At 31.4% G+C, this 14,866-nt stretch overlaps 1 protein-coding gene across 2 annotated transcripts; it reads right to left on the bottom strand.

Moving 5' to 3' along the window:
• Window positions 1-2,415: 2,415 nt before the first annotated feature.
• LOC129319007 (uncharacterized) lies at window positions 2,416-13,909 on the bottom strand. Of its 2 annotated transcripts, none has more exons than XM_054964040.1 (11): window positions 13,153-13,909; window positions 12,173-12,312; window positions 11,976-12,038; window positions 11,719-11,805; window positions 10,849-11,011; window positions 10,027-10,219; window positions 8,519-8,878; window positions 7,160-7,647; window positions 5,255-5,848; window positions 4,141-4,206; window positions 2,416-3,132 (listed from the first exon to the last, which is right to left on the bottom strand). In XM_054964040.1, the coding sequence occupies exons 1-11, from the start codon at window positions 13,639-13,641 to the stop codon at window positions 3,025-3,027; spliced, it is 2,751 nt and encodes a 916-aa protein (XP_054820015.1). In that variant the 5' UTR covers window positions 13,642-13,909; the 3' UTR covers window positions 2,416-3,024. The 2 variants fall into 2 exon arrangements, with proteins under 2 accessions (XP_054820015.1, XP_054820016.1); XM_054964041.1 differs by having other exon boundaries at window positions 12,173-12,309.
• Between the last annotated feature and the right edge of the window lie 957 nt (window positions 13,910-14,866).

The raw sequence follows: 14,866 nt of genomic DNA, 5'->3' as shown, positions 1-14,866 counted from the left end.
ACCATTCTGGATGATAAATCACACAATCTTCCTCTCATGTGTGAAATGGTTAGTTACAAATCCAAGCCATTCCATTAGATATAGGTCACGCGTGGAACCAACATGTATTCAAGCATAGATTTCATGATAAAAAGACTTCATTTCTATAAGTGACAAAACATGCAAGTGCACAATATGAAATAGACTTGAATTGGATTAAGGCTTACATATGCTAAATGTGTTTAAAGGATCAAGTGACAAAACAAGTGTGAAAGCTTTCTCTTTCAGGCGTGAAATGTCACTACTCAAATACAATGGAACACAATGTGACAATTCAAGTGTGCGTATAAAAAGGTTTCAGGTGTGAATTGGAGCACAAAAGCATTATCAAGGCATCACACAAACAAATGTGACAAATCACACGTGGAACACTTCTGATTCACGCATGAAACATTAGTCAGTATGCTTAAAGTAATAAATCATGTGTGGAACCATTCTGATTCAAGCATGAAACATCATGCAGTGAAAAGTTCAACTTCTTTGATCCAATTCAAGCATGAATGACATTACTTCCAAGCTTGAATTGACTAAAACAAGTCCTAAGATGCATAAATAAGTCTTATAAGCCTAAGATGATGGACTCACTTTAAAATTAATAATATATGATTAAGCTCTCATAGTTTTCACATTAAATCTAAGAGAAATAAATGACTTAAACTAATAAATCTTCTGCTTCTCTCTCCAAGTTCTTGAAGGTTTTGTCTCATCCATGGATCTTTTAATCTATGCAAATCACACATACCTCTTCTCTTAGTTTTGTAACTATTAAAATATATGATTCAACACAAGGGATGCACCTAGATCTATGGACACATTTTCTAGGATTTTTGACATCATTTGATTTAATTTTTAGATCTCACCAATGAAGGACCTTACTATTTCATCTTCATACTTTATGGGGACTTTTCTACCACTTATTTTCATTAAAGGACTTTTGGCATAGTTTTAATTTCTCTTAATTTAACTCCTTATTCTTTGTTCTCATCCTTTAGACATCGTAATTGATTAATTAATCCTATATACCTTAGTTAACTCTCCTAACTTTTAAAATTAATAGTAATTAATGACTATTATTTAGGAATTAAAAACCTAGGATGTTACAAAGGGTATGGCAACTGACACTTGCAAGCACATAAGATATTGCTCAGACAATGAAGTCAAAGGCAAGACAATCCAAAGCAAAAGAATCCTCCTTATTCATTGATACAGGAAAATGTGTTGGAAGCTAGTGGTTTTCTCAGGTTGGCTTGAGAAATATAAGGAGTTATATAGATTCTTTCATATCAAATAGATTTTTACTAGAATTGTTAAGGCTACCAATTGTACCATATTATTGAACATTAAGGTGCCAATACTCTTTCATAAGTACATTTTAGGGAAATTGCTGTTGAACCCAAAGTAAATTTAAAATTAACTATCAATGTCAATGTCCAATATATTGTATAACTTGTTTTGATTATTACAAACATAAGAGAAGTATTGTTTTGCAGGATTTATTGTATAATAAAAAAATTAAGAAATAGAGATTCAAGAAAGAAGATTTAGTATTATAGGATTTATTGTTTAATTCTTAGAATCTCTTGTTAAAAAGTATAGTGTGCTTGTTTCCAAAATGAAAAATATTTTTGAAATGATTTTGAAAAGGCATAATTTGAAGTTCACATAGTTTAGAAAGAAAAAAAATCTCGTATTTCTCTTCTAAACTTATAGTTTATGCACTATCTAGCTAGATAGTATGTTATCTGTTACAAAAATAACTTAGTCTCACTTATGTGCTTCCAATTAACATGATAGATCTCCTACTTAGCATGCTATTTACTTAAGAAAATGAGTATGTATTCTTGAGCCTGCTAGTTAATGCACTAGTCCATATTTAAACATGAGTTAATATTCAAAAAACAAATTGTCAATTTTCAAAGACCACTTTTTTCCTTGAAATTGATCTTAATATTATAATATATAATTCATAATTTAGTTTCTAAGCATTTCTATGGGCCATTGTTAATTTTGGATAAGTTTTTATTAGTATTTGAACAATCACTTATCAATATTCTAACATGACAATATTCAATAAACATATCAATTTTCAAAAACCATTTGTTATTTTTACAATATGTTCCTTGAATATTGACAAATTTTTAATGTTATGCAAAACAAAATAATACATACATACATACATATATACATATTACAAGTTTTGCCTGCAATAATTTCCATGAGCCATTGTCAGTTCTCAACGAATTGTTATTAATACCCAAACAATTATTTATTAATATTCAAATATGTCTCATCAATATTCAAAAAATAAGTTGTCAATTTTTAAAAACCAATATGTTTATTTAGTATTGACGAGTTATTAACATTATACTTCTAATGTTGAATAAAATATCAAGACATTTACATAGATACATTTTATGAGACCTGTAGCTCAATAATTTACATCGATGCTATTTCTTCAGCAAGCCATATTTTCATACAAGTAACTATTCTTCGTTCTAGCTAACCTAAAAGTACAAAATTAAATGTACATTAAAATATATAATCAATCAATCAATTAATTAAAGAATTAATATATAATTTAAACCCTAAATTATAGGTCCAAGGTTATTTGAACCTTAAACTTTTAAAAAGTACATTATTAATTCTAAACAATTAATATTGAAGTAATTTTGCCCCCCCTACCATTAAATTTCAACAAACATCCATCAAAATAAGGCCTAATGTGCAATTTTTTTCAAATGAGAGTAGAAGAGAGAGGGAGAGTAAAATTTGATAAAAATCACACATTAGGCTCTAATTTTTAAAAAACTAACAGATGTTTGTTGAAATTTAATGGTAAGAGTGAAATTATCTCAACTTTAATTGTTTAAGGTTCAAAATATACCTTTAAAAAAATTTAAGGTTCAAATTGCTGCTAATCTTATAATTTAAGGTTCAAATTATATATTAATTTTTAATTAAATATACATGTGGTTAGCTATCAAGCTATGAAGCAAGAGTGGCCCAATAATTTTGAAGGCATGAACTGGTTGGAGTGCCAATAACGCGGGACCATTCCCATTCTCTATTCTCTGCAAGCTCAATTTCTGCCAACTGCAATTATTTCCAGGTGTCATAAATATATCTTTACTAATTAATAATCTCTCATATTTTTGTTATAAGTGAGTTCCAATCACCTCATCGGAACTAAATAAGGGTAGTTAACTCATTAAATTTATATTAAAATTAAAAAATATAACTTTGCTTCTATAGAGAGAAGCTCAATATTCAAAGAGAAATATAGAAACACTAGATTATGATTAAAATATCCTTTTAATAATTTTCCAGGGGTAAAATTGAAAAATGTTAATTAATAACCCTGTATATGATTCATATTAATCACCAAAATTTTTTCTAGAAGACGCCACGTAATAAAGACTAAAATGAGTAACTCACTAGCTTGGAAATTGGAATGAGATCTAGACTTTTTCATGAGTATAAAGTGCTTGTGAGTTTATATAGAATTTAAGGTGAATCACATTATTTATGCCTTGTAATTCTTGAGATTTTGTTTATATTTCATTCATTCCAATACCTTATAATTTAGAGTCCTGATTATGTTCTAACAAATTTATCACTTTAGAATTTCAATGAAAAAGTAGTCACGCTTTTTTTTTTACCAATTTACCCTTCATTAATAAAAATAATGGTTGGTGGAGCAAGCATTTTCTTAGAAAATAGAACAAAATAAACAAGGGTATTCAACCTATCTAGAACCCTAGTAAGATATTATTTTAACAAGAATCCGATTTACCCAGTAAATTATTTCAAGAATTCTTCCTTGATATTCTCCCTAGATTTAATTCTTTCATTATAATTATCCTCTCTTTTATCTTTATCTCTACTCAATGGCCTTAAACACAATTCAAAGTAATTAGGTGTTCGTGTGATTTCTTAAAAAAAAAAAACATTGAAAAGAAATTCATATCGAAATCACTTTGTCTGAGGGCCCAAAAAAGAAAAATCCATCCTATTTGTTAATTATATTGTAATTTTTTTAACAAAAAAATTATTGTAATTTTCTTAAGATAATTGAAAATCAATTTGATTTTAGTTACTTACCCTGCCATCTCGCAACTCAAATATAACCGATCTGTTGGAAAATGGAATTGGCCTTGTTGATGCCACCTGTGATGGATCAGATTCAAAATAAATTGTAGTTCATTCTAACTCAAAATATACATTTAATGTATAAACTTTAAATGTAACAAATATTTACTAAATTTTTGCACTGAAATGAAAATATTATCTTTTAATTAAAAAAAAAAAACAGTTCTACTTCATACATCATTAACATTCAAAGACTAGTGGTTGATTGACGTGAAAATGCCAACATTCAAGACCATGTAGATACTTATAGTAAATTTCAACTGAGATTCAATGCTTAAACTTAAATCTAAAATTGAAAGATATTTTTGATTTTTTGTTACACTTTAATATTCTAATTATTCATTTTTTTCCAGTAGACTTTAGCTCAATGGAATAATATATATACTTTCATAATATAGCCAATATGACGAAATAAATGTATCAGAATTTTGTGTTACACTTTCGCGTATTTTTAGATTTTTATTAAAATCTCTCTGTTAATCTAAATTCATATAAATTAAGATATAATCTTTGAATTGAATAATTCAAGATAATAAACCTGATAAGAGAAAACTATATATTTTAGACAAAGTAAACCATATTAAAAAGTTAATGATGATCTGTTCAATGGGGGGAAAGTTTAAATGGAAGTAGAGTTTATATTTTAGAAATAAAAATGAAGTTCAAGTAGCTTAAGAAAAATGATAAGAGGCTTATGTAATTTATTATTTGATTAGTTACTCTTTTTTTTCCCAAATTATAAAATATTTTTAGACAAAATCACATATACCAATAGCATTCATTAAATATACTTTACAATTTTAATTTTTTTAAAAAACAAAAATATAAATTTCCAAAAAATGCACTCAATTTAATACTTTATGTATGAAATAATATTAAAGCAAAAATATAATGGAAAAGGTAATATTGGAAAAGCATCATTAATGAAATTTTATTTTTGTCAAAGTATCTTTAATTTAATACATTAAATTTCTTTCAAAAGTATTTTATAATTTGAGACGGAGAGAGTGTAACTGTATAATATATATATATATATATATAGAGAGAGAGAGAGAGAGAGATTTACCTTGGGGTCACATTTAATGTTGCAGTCACCACAATTGTCTTGGTCCTCGTTGAAGCCTAATATAGAATCTTCATGGCTGCAAACTTGCTGTCTTTGATCTTGAAGCATTTTACTTTCCATCACTGGAAAACCAAAATCTTTCCACTTCCATGTGTTTGTTTTATCCTTGTATCTAAGGTACACTTTCCCATCTGAACCAATCAAAAATAACTGATTACCGTCGAAGCAAGGCCCCGGTGAACCTACCAGAGTCACATCCTTATAGGGTGTTCCATGTTCCACCCAATTCCAGCCATGCCATGAATTCCAGTGATATTCAACAAGCCCACCTTCTCTTGAAAGCATGAAGAGAGAACCAGACAGTGTTGTTGATGAAGGTCTTATGGCTGTTCCAAGGAAATTTGAGAGAATCAAATGCTGAGACTGGTAATGCTCATGCCATATATCAGTTACTTTGTTGTACTGATACAAGCGACCGTTTCTTCCGGCGACAAACACAATGTTTTCTCTCAACAATCCCTGGTCTACAATGCTTGCAACTTTGGTGTTTGCAGGCTTTCTGCAATCCTTCCATTTAAACTTCCTCATTGAAACCTGTCCATAATTTGCAAGATAATTACATGTCACGCATACCTTCTCTTACTAAGTTTGATGTTTGAACATTCTAGGGAACTAGATTCAGTGTGGAATATAAGTTTTCAGTCAAATCATGCTAAGAAGATCTGCATTGCCTCTTTCGACAATGTGTCACCTGTCAGTTACGTCAGAGTGGCTTGATTCGACAATTGAGAGAAGGGCTTGATCTAATGGCTGTGCAATACATTACATATGTTGATAGAATACTTTTTCGGGTCCTTATATAAGATGGAATTAACAAACTTCGTGCTTATTAAAAAGTGTTAGTTATAATCATGAAACTGTAATAAATATATATATATATATATATATATATAAAACTTCCCAATTTTACCTTTATTTGTAATTAATGACTATAATAGATTATTGCTTAAGAATTCAAATGATAATAAATAAAGGGAAAAATTAGAAAAATGCATTAATTAATCTTACTTCGTCTTATATTAAGGACTAGAAGCAACACCTCAAGGGAGATATTATCTATTATCGTTGGAATCTACTCCTTATATTTCAAAAAAAAAAAAAAGGGACCGGAGGGAGTATGTCATTTAGATCAAGCCCCTCTCCCAGCTACCTGGATCATGCCAACAAATGAGATTTTGGATGGAAGAGCACAATAAAGTCTCCCACAGAAGATGATGTTAGGAGGAATGACACTTAAATACCAAGGGGATCAATTTATTTAAGTAAAGTTCCAACAAATTGTAAAATATAAAATAGGTTCCTTAGGTTTTTAACTAGTATTTTCATATAATACAATATGTCCCAAATTTTAAAAATGGGAAAATGAGTTGTAAATTCAACAAGACAAAATTGCAAATATCAGAAAAAGTTACAAACTCCTAAAAGCATTCAAATAATGACATGTTATTTTTCAAATTTAATCATTAATATTTGCATTCCCTAATAAACTAAGAAAAGTGAGTTACAAATTAAAGCCAACGAAATTGTAAATTTGTCTCCCAAATTTAATATTTTGATGTTCTGCGACTACGTCTCCCAAATTTGCAATTTTATCTAGTTGAATTTTCAATTTGTTTTCCCAATTTTCCTGATTTTAAAATTGAGAACAAATTATATTATATGAAAATACCAGTTAAAGACCCAAGAGACTTACTTTACATCTTAAAATTTGTTGGGAATTTACTTGAATAAAATGACCCATTTGGGACTTAAATGTCATTCCCCCATGATTTTAGTGGATATTCTGCAACTTTATATCGCTTTGGTCAAAACCACTTTCAAAACACAAACTAGTTCCTTACTTACCACAAACTGCAGTAACGTTCCTTTCTTGGAGACAAAGAAGAGTGCATCTTGAGCTGTGACTTTAATAGCTTTGCCTGGCATTCCATCCCATGGTTGACCTGCTACAATACTTGTTCCTTTCCTCATAGCACTGCAATTCTTCCATGATAGTTCATAGCCATTCCTTTCTCTAAGAAGCAAGCTCCCATGTGTATCAACCATGAATAAGCTTCCATTATAGTTCCCTAATATACCTTTCATAGTTGTAGAGCTCTCGTGTCTTAACCATATCCATACGTCCTCTACGCAAATGTATTCAAATATCAAGCCACCACCTGTTAGGAGGAAAATTGATTTACCTTCATACATCAATCTCAGCCGGAAGTTACTAACAATCCACCCATCAACCGGAAAATTGTTCTCTACTGAAGATTTTGTCAGCTCTCCACCAGCACCTATTGTGCCTGGAGACAAGTAATACTCTTGTGCCTGGCTGTGCTTTCTCCTACCTGTTATGGTTGTCAAACTAGCAAGATTAAGTGTCAAGAAGGTAAGTTCAACATAAAACTTTACATAATCAATAATTAATAGAGAGAGAGAGAGAGAGTGTGCGTGTGTGTGTGTGTGATAGAAAAAGTTACTTAGAATTCATCATTAAAAGAGGAAAAAGCAATAGGCAATAGCATCATAGGATCCCAGTTGTTTGAAACTTTGCAGTTGAAAATTCTTGCAACTTTAAAAGATTTTAACATAGTATGGTTAAGCTTTTGCTAGCATATTGTTGAGATTACTGCTGTGGCTAACATTTGCCACTTTAAACACAGACATCGAGTGAAGTAGTTCATAGGTATGACATGCAACCTATTTTAAGTGACTTTGGTGAGTTGGCCTAAGTAATACAGATATAGGATTACTAAAAATATAGCATATGATTGTTCATATAGATAGAATTCAATTAACGTACAGCAATTGAGAAATAGTTATAGAGATTAAAAAGTATTTAGAATTATCAGGATTTGATTACAAATTTAAAGTACAAGGATTAAGTTATATTCCCTCTAATCCAAAATATAAGCAGCTTTCAACAATAATCCACATACAAATAAAATCCTTGTTTTCATGAAAATACATATGGTTTTCCCTTTTTGCCGTTGGTCCCAATTACCAATAATGAGTGAGAAGGTCATAAATTCACCCAAGAATCCAAGTTAATAAATACAATGTGTTAGATAGGAAAAAAATTCTACAGCTACTAAGTTGTTTATATTTTGGACCAAGATTAGCTAGAAGAAAAGGCTTATATTTTGGACTAAAGGGAGTAAACTGAATTATAAGGGGGAAAAAAAATCCAAATTTCTGGTTCTATGAACTCAGCAGTACCTGTTGCTGAAGTTATCCCTGATTTCTTTGACTCATCCTTTATACCAGTAATACAATTTCTGGGACCACGTTCTTGAGTACAATACTCTGCATTCCATCCTTCACTCTCTGGCACGTCTAATATGGACCATACATATTTTGAAGTTGCCACTTTCCTTCGAGTATTTTGAGGTATAGTTGGACCTGAGATTTCTCCTCCTAGTCCTAGAAGATGTAGTTCTCCAAGTCTACCATCATCCAGAAGAAACAGTATTCTTCCAACTTGTAATTGTAAGCCTGCTATACCTCTTGCTGCTTTTGCATGAACAGGGTGCACATGATTCACCCATGATCCTGGAAATTCACTATTTTGAGCTGTACCTGTGTGATCATGTTCATAATCAATGAATGTCTGATGTTTTGATTGAGACCTCTAAAGTTTAAATATAAAAGTTTTGACTTTCAAATATTCAAACATCAATTATAATTTGTTTATCCACCATCACTATTAAATCACATGTCAAAATTAGCAGATTGTTAAAGTTTTGGATAGTCATGTGATAGAGGACTGAAATTGAATGGTTTTGGATACAGATGGGTCCAACTTTTATGAAACTAAGTGGACCACAAGCATGCTGAATCAGACGGAAATATTATGAAATATCTTAGGGCACATTTGTTTAGAGGATGGCGAAGAATTTTCTTTCTCATCCTCTTAGTGGTGTATATACATAGATATATCATTGTTTGCGATCGTTACTAATATCTATCTTTGATCTTTAATTTCTTTTGTTTTTTTTTTCATTCTCAAAAATTATTTTTGATCCCTCTAGTTTCAAAAACAGTTTCATCCCTCTCTCTCTCTCTCTCTCTCTCCTTACTTTTTAAAAATATGGGCAATTTTTAATTCACAAAATCATTATTTTTCCATTACATTCCTTTTCATTTGGTGTCAAACGGCCCCTTGGCTTTTTTTCATGTGTAATCCATTCTTCATATATGAGTGTCAGTGAAATAACTTATACTGCAGAGACAAGTAATTTTTAGCAGGTTGAATCTTTGATGTGTAGAACCAGAGAGGAAATAATTTACTTTCAAAACTTTTTATTAAGATATTTCAAAATTTCAATCTTGAAAGATTATAAATGAATGTGACTACCATAAAATGTGATAGTTAGAAATAAGTAGACAATCATTCAGTGACATTGCTAGCTCACACTAAGTTATACTGATCATTCAGTTTGAGGACAGACTGGATGATACTCAGGTCATCCATAAATAGCATTTTATAATTCAGGAGTAACCTACTCACTTGACAGTCTTAGCTTTTCGTTATCAAACTACCAGAAACTTTTTTAAATGAAGCCTCACAAGTACTCCTTCATATTGATAACTAAAACCACAGTGAAGAGCAAATTAACCTTGATCTTGAGTTCACATGCTCTAAATACCGCTACCATTAAATAAAAACCTAGCAAGAATCGATATTACAATTTGTGGAAAATAAACATAGTATGATTAGGACTTGCCTGATTCTTTCTGAACACGATATTCAAAAACAGACCCAGATGATGTACTGAAGAATAAAGAAATGGATGTTTGATCACTTGATTCATCTTGTAAAGCTGGTGTTATAGATGTCAAATTTTGATGTTTGGGGCTTCCATGGACTACCCATTTCCACTTCCTCTGCTGTAATCTTCTCTCCACCAAAGTTCCTGCCTGTATATTTGTGAAACACTTTTAAGAGAGCAATGCATATATTCCAATTGAGTAACAATTACGTACATAACCCCTTACTAATGAGAAGTTCTAATGTTAATTGTGATATTTTTGGCAATTACAGTTTTTCAGACATATTTATGATCAATTAGTTTAAAAAATCCATTTTCCTATGAAAAATTTCCAATTTAATTAAGGGAAAATGCAAAATTTGGCACCTGAAAGAGATATCTCAACAATTTAGTTCTAGTTTATTCCTTGCACAAGTTAGTCCCTTAAAGTTTGCAACTCACTTCACATTAGTTCATCTGTCGGACCAAAATGTATGCTTTAATTTGAGGGACTGACTTAACATACACAACAAGCAAATTACTGTGAGGAATAACTCAAGGACTAAATGGTAAGGAAGTCTATTTTCAAGTACCAAATTGGATATTTGCTATTGTTCATTGTACTAGCAACTTCGATAATCTTGTCGTACCTTGTTTACTTCTTCCTTTGACGAGTCCAATAATTAAGAAAATTATTTTTAATACTTTTATTATTTTGTGATAAGTTGCTCAAATAAATCATATACACTCTTTCTTATAAATGATAGCAGTAGTTATGAAATACCTAAGTTACAGTACCTTGGTTAAAAGAAAGAGAGATTCTGAGTAAGCACCCATCAATCCATTTGAAGTGCAGCCTTTCGATGGAATCAAAGGTGCAACTTTTGCTATTCCTTGCCATATGTGCCTCTTCCATGATGGCTTTGAATTTCTGTCATATTCATAAAGATCTCCAGAGGAACTGCACCGCCACATGTTAGTTTTTCTTTTTTTTTTTTTGGTTAGTATTTAAAAGATGAAGAATGCTGTCTGATTCTTATTAAAAACAAGTAGGTGAAGTATGATGCTAGGAAGAAACATTACTCGCCTCCAGTCCTAAATATAAGAGACAATAACTACTTCACAACTTTTAAGAAAATAAGTTGAAATTATTTCATTTTTCACAAATTGCATAGCTTGTTCCAAAAGTGCCCCTAATTTAATAGTGGTTTAACTTCTAGACAATTTGATGAACCGGATTAAATGAGGGTTGTTTTAGGGGAAAAAAGACATAAATGCACCATACTATCAGACATTCCCTTATATTTTGGACCTTCTTAAGTGTGCACAAAAAATCCCTTATATTTAGGACCGGACGGAGTAACTTTTAGCAACTTTTTTAGGTTTTCATCAATTTTGACATTTGAGATTTGATTTCCTTTTCTTTCCTCTTTAAACAACAGTAATGAGCGTAGGTTGATCTAAACTTTTGGCCAAGGCACTAAGATATGCACCGATCCGTTTTTAGTTCCATAACCATACCAGTGTTTGGCACTTCAGTGAATGGATCATGGTAGATCCAAGGCCTACTAAGAGAGGCCATCTGGAAGATGGTTGCCAGCAGATCTTCCTGATAAGAAATGACTACTAACATTGAGATTTGATTTTTCACTCGAAAGAGTTACCCACCTAATGGTATATACAACTGCTCTAGTAGAAGCGGCATCAGCTATCGCTGCAACATTTGCTCCAGCTGGTTGGCCATGACTTATCCATCTGTTCTATATATATAAAAAGGAGTTAAATTAGTAACACCTTGAAAACCACTTGTTAAACAATAGGAAATTTGAAGTCGCCCAAAGACAAGAGGAAGAACTTTGTGGTATATAAACTTGGATGAGCTTGTGAAAGCTTTAATAATATTTGAGCCTATGCTTGAGTTTTACCTTGGAGGATCTATACCAGCAAGTTCTATCAGCATTCCACCCTGAGTGCAGAAATAAGCTCTCCTGTTGCACAATGCAACCATATAAAGAGAGTTACCGAGAGAACTCAATAGGTTTAAGTGATAACAGGATTCAAATAAGTGCTTGTTTTTTCTGTTAAGTCGGAAACTATAACGTGGAACTCTATGTATGCTTACTGTCCATCTTGTGAAACAACGCCAGACTTCATTAATACCAGATGATTTTGTTCTGCATCTCTATCAGTGATGTGATTCAGTGCAGGTGTGAGTTCAGCCCACACTGTTTCTGAGCTTTCACTAAGTTGCACTTGCATCTGCTAACAAACATAAACCAGATAACCAGAATTCACACGGTGCCATACATCCGATAACATATATTCGAGACCATCTAGATTGCATTCTACCAATCCATATCTACAATCAATCATCTTTATGGTGGGTTATAGACTTGATGCTTTGCACTAAATATTTGCAAATGATCTCAATCACGCGGCTTATAATTATATATGCAAACATGATACAAGTCATACATTATAAGCTAAGAGACGCAGAACCCAATCCTTTGATACTAAAACACTTGCAAATATAACTATTGATCTTTGTCTATTTTTGGGGGCAGAGTTCAATTAAGCTATGTAGCGACGATCTGTAAGCAACGTCCACAAATTTGGGAAAATGATTCTGGAAATTTTATGTAACAGAAGGTTGACAGATGCAGGAGCTAGCATACACAGCAAACCAGGGGAGGTTCTTCTGAGAGAACTGTATGATAAAATAGACATATCTTTAAAAATGGGGTGGCTTGATATAGATTTTATTATTGATGGGGGGCTAAATATTGCAAATTAACAAATTAAAGCGACTAAGCTCTAAATTAAAAGGCTAAATCTTCAGAAAGTACATCATTCAAGAACTAGGCTGTGGATTTAGTCCTCCAGAATTAATTATACGAAACCCCTTTTAAATGGGCAACAATTAACCATGCATGCATAGGAAAATGAGCACCAAGACACAAAATACAGTAAAAAAGATTGACAGCAAGAACAAGCCCCACAGATTTCTGAAATTTTTCGGCAGAAGAAGATGATCGAACTTGTAACCCTTCATCCAAACTTAAAAAGTAGGGGGGGGGGGCTTTCATAAGTGATACTTGAAACCTGATATAGCAATCCTGCTTCTGAGAGAGCAAGGATGGTCTGATTGATGACAAAAACGGCGATTGCGCGTCCAGCTTGTATTGGAAGCTCATGAGGAGCAAACACCCATTGAAGTCCGTTCCAAAACCTCTCATAGATCGACCCACTCTCACCAGTCACCCACACAGATGACTCCGACAGTTTAGTCAAAGACAATCTTTTTCTCTGAGGCAAAACCTCATACACTTGACCAACGTTGTCATCACCTTTTTTATCACCATCATCCCAATCTTCCCCACTTGCCTGCTTTAGATCATACGGAAGATGAACTTCAATCCATCTATCAGCTTCCTCACTGAACACCCAGAACCTGTCAGTCTTGAGTTCAAATCGCCGATTGCTTTGTTGAAAAAACTGGTGTGGGCACAACGAAGCACAAGAACCCAGTGCTGTTGTGGGGAAGGAGAGGACAGAAATGGAACATATCAAATGGAAAATAAGCACAGACATGGTGGTTGTGGTGATGTTGGAGGCATTTGAGAAGACAGAAACAGATGAAAATTATGAAGATTGAAGTTTTGACTTTGGGTAACATATGACATAGTGAAGCATGGAGGCAAGAGGTTTGATTGAATTATGGAGTCAAAGAAGAAGAAATGGAGGGACAGGGGTTGGTAGTTGATGAAGAAGAAACTGATTCTTTAGATCTTAACTGCCACTGTCCATAATCAGTACAAGAAGATGGCCTACCTCTCTGTTTTCCTCAACTTTTGAGTTCCAATGTAACTTCAATATCCATCTCTGGGCAAAGTAAACTAATAACGGTGTCCTTCAGTAAATGTTATGTTTTTTTGTTTTAGAAATCTGTTAGATTTCAATTTAATAACAAACTAATAAACATAATAAATGAATATGTAAAGTAAAAGAGGCTCGATTTTGCTTAATACAGATTAAGAATTCCAATCTTGTGGAGAAATATGTCCTTAGTTTTAAAAAAATAATTTATAATTATTTAAGCACAAGATCTTGAGTATAAGTTTGTATAAAAAATAAAAAGTATCTTTGAGATAATCATTCCTAATTAGATTTAACATACTTAAATAAATATATATATATAAAAAAGGAAACTTGTCCAATAATACAGGAGATATGTAATATATGATACTATTAGATATTTAAAATCAAATTGATTGTATCAATTATAAATAAATTTTATGATATTATAGTGAATATAAACTTATAACTAAATCAATAATATCAAATAAATAAGTAATATTGAGTCATTTGTTAAATTTTAAGACTAAAATTTTGCGACTGCCTCAAGATTTGATAAAAATATAAATATAAATTATCATAGAAATTAAAATAATGATTATGCCTTCTATCATGCTTATGCTTGGTTTAAAAAAGGGAAAAAAATTCAGACAAATTTGAAAAGAAATTGAACTTCTAAAATTATAATTTTCTATTTTAAAATATATTATTTAATTTATTTTTAAATTTATTTATTAAAATGTGCTCTATAAAATTGTAAATTGAGTGCCTATATATAGGTGTCTTAGTACAAGTTATTTTGGTAAAAAGTACTAAAATTACAAAAAATACTCAAATAGATTCAATATATTACATCATTTGTTATCTATTCAATAAAAACATAATATTTAAATGTCATTAAATATAAATTGATTATAATATTAATGATAATAGAGAAAGAAAAGACAAAAAAAATATGCAT

Source organism: Prosopis cineraria, unplaced genomic scaffold (assembly GCF_029017545.1).
Source record: "Prosopis cineraria cultivar Desert tree isolate PC_DT_omini unplaced genomic scaffold, ASM2901754v1 PC8, whole genome shotgun sequence".
NCBI lineage: Eukaryota > Viridiplantae > Streptophyta > Magnoliopsida > Fabales > Fabaceae > Prosopis > Prosopis cineraria.
This window is presented reverse-complemented; position numbering and strand designations above follow the sequence as displayed.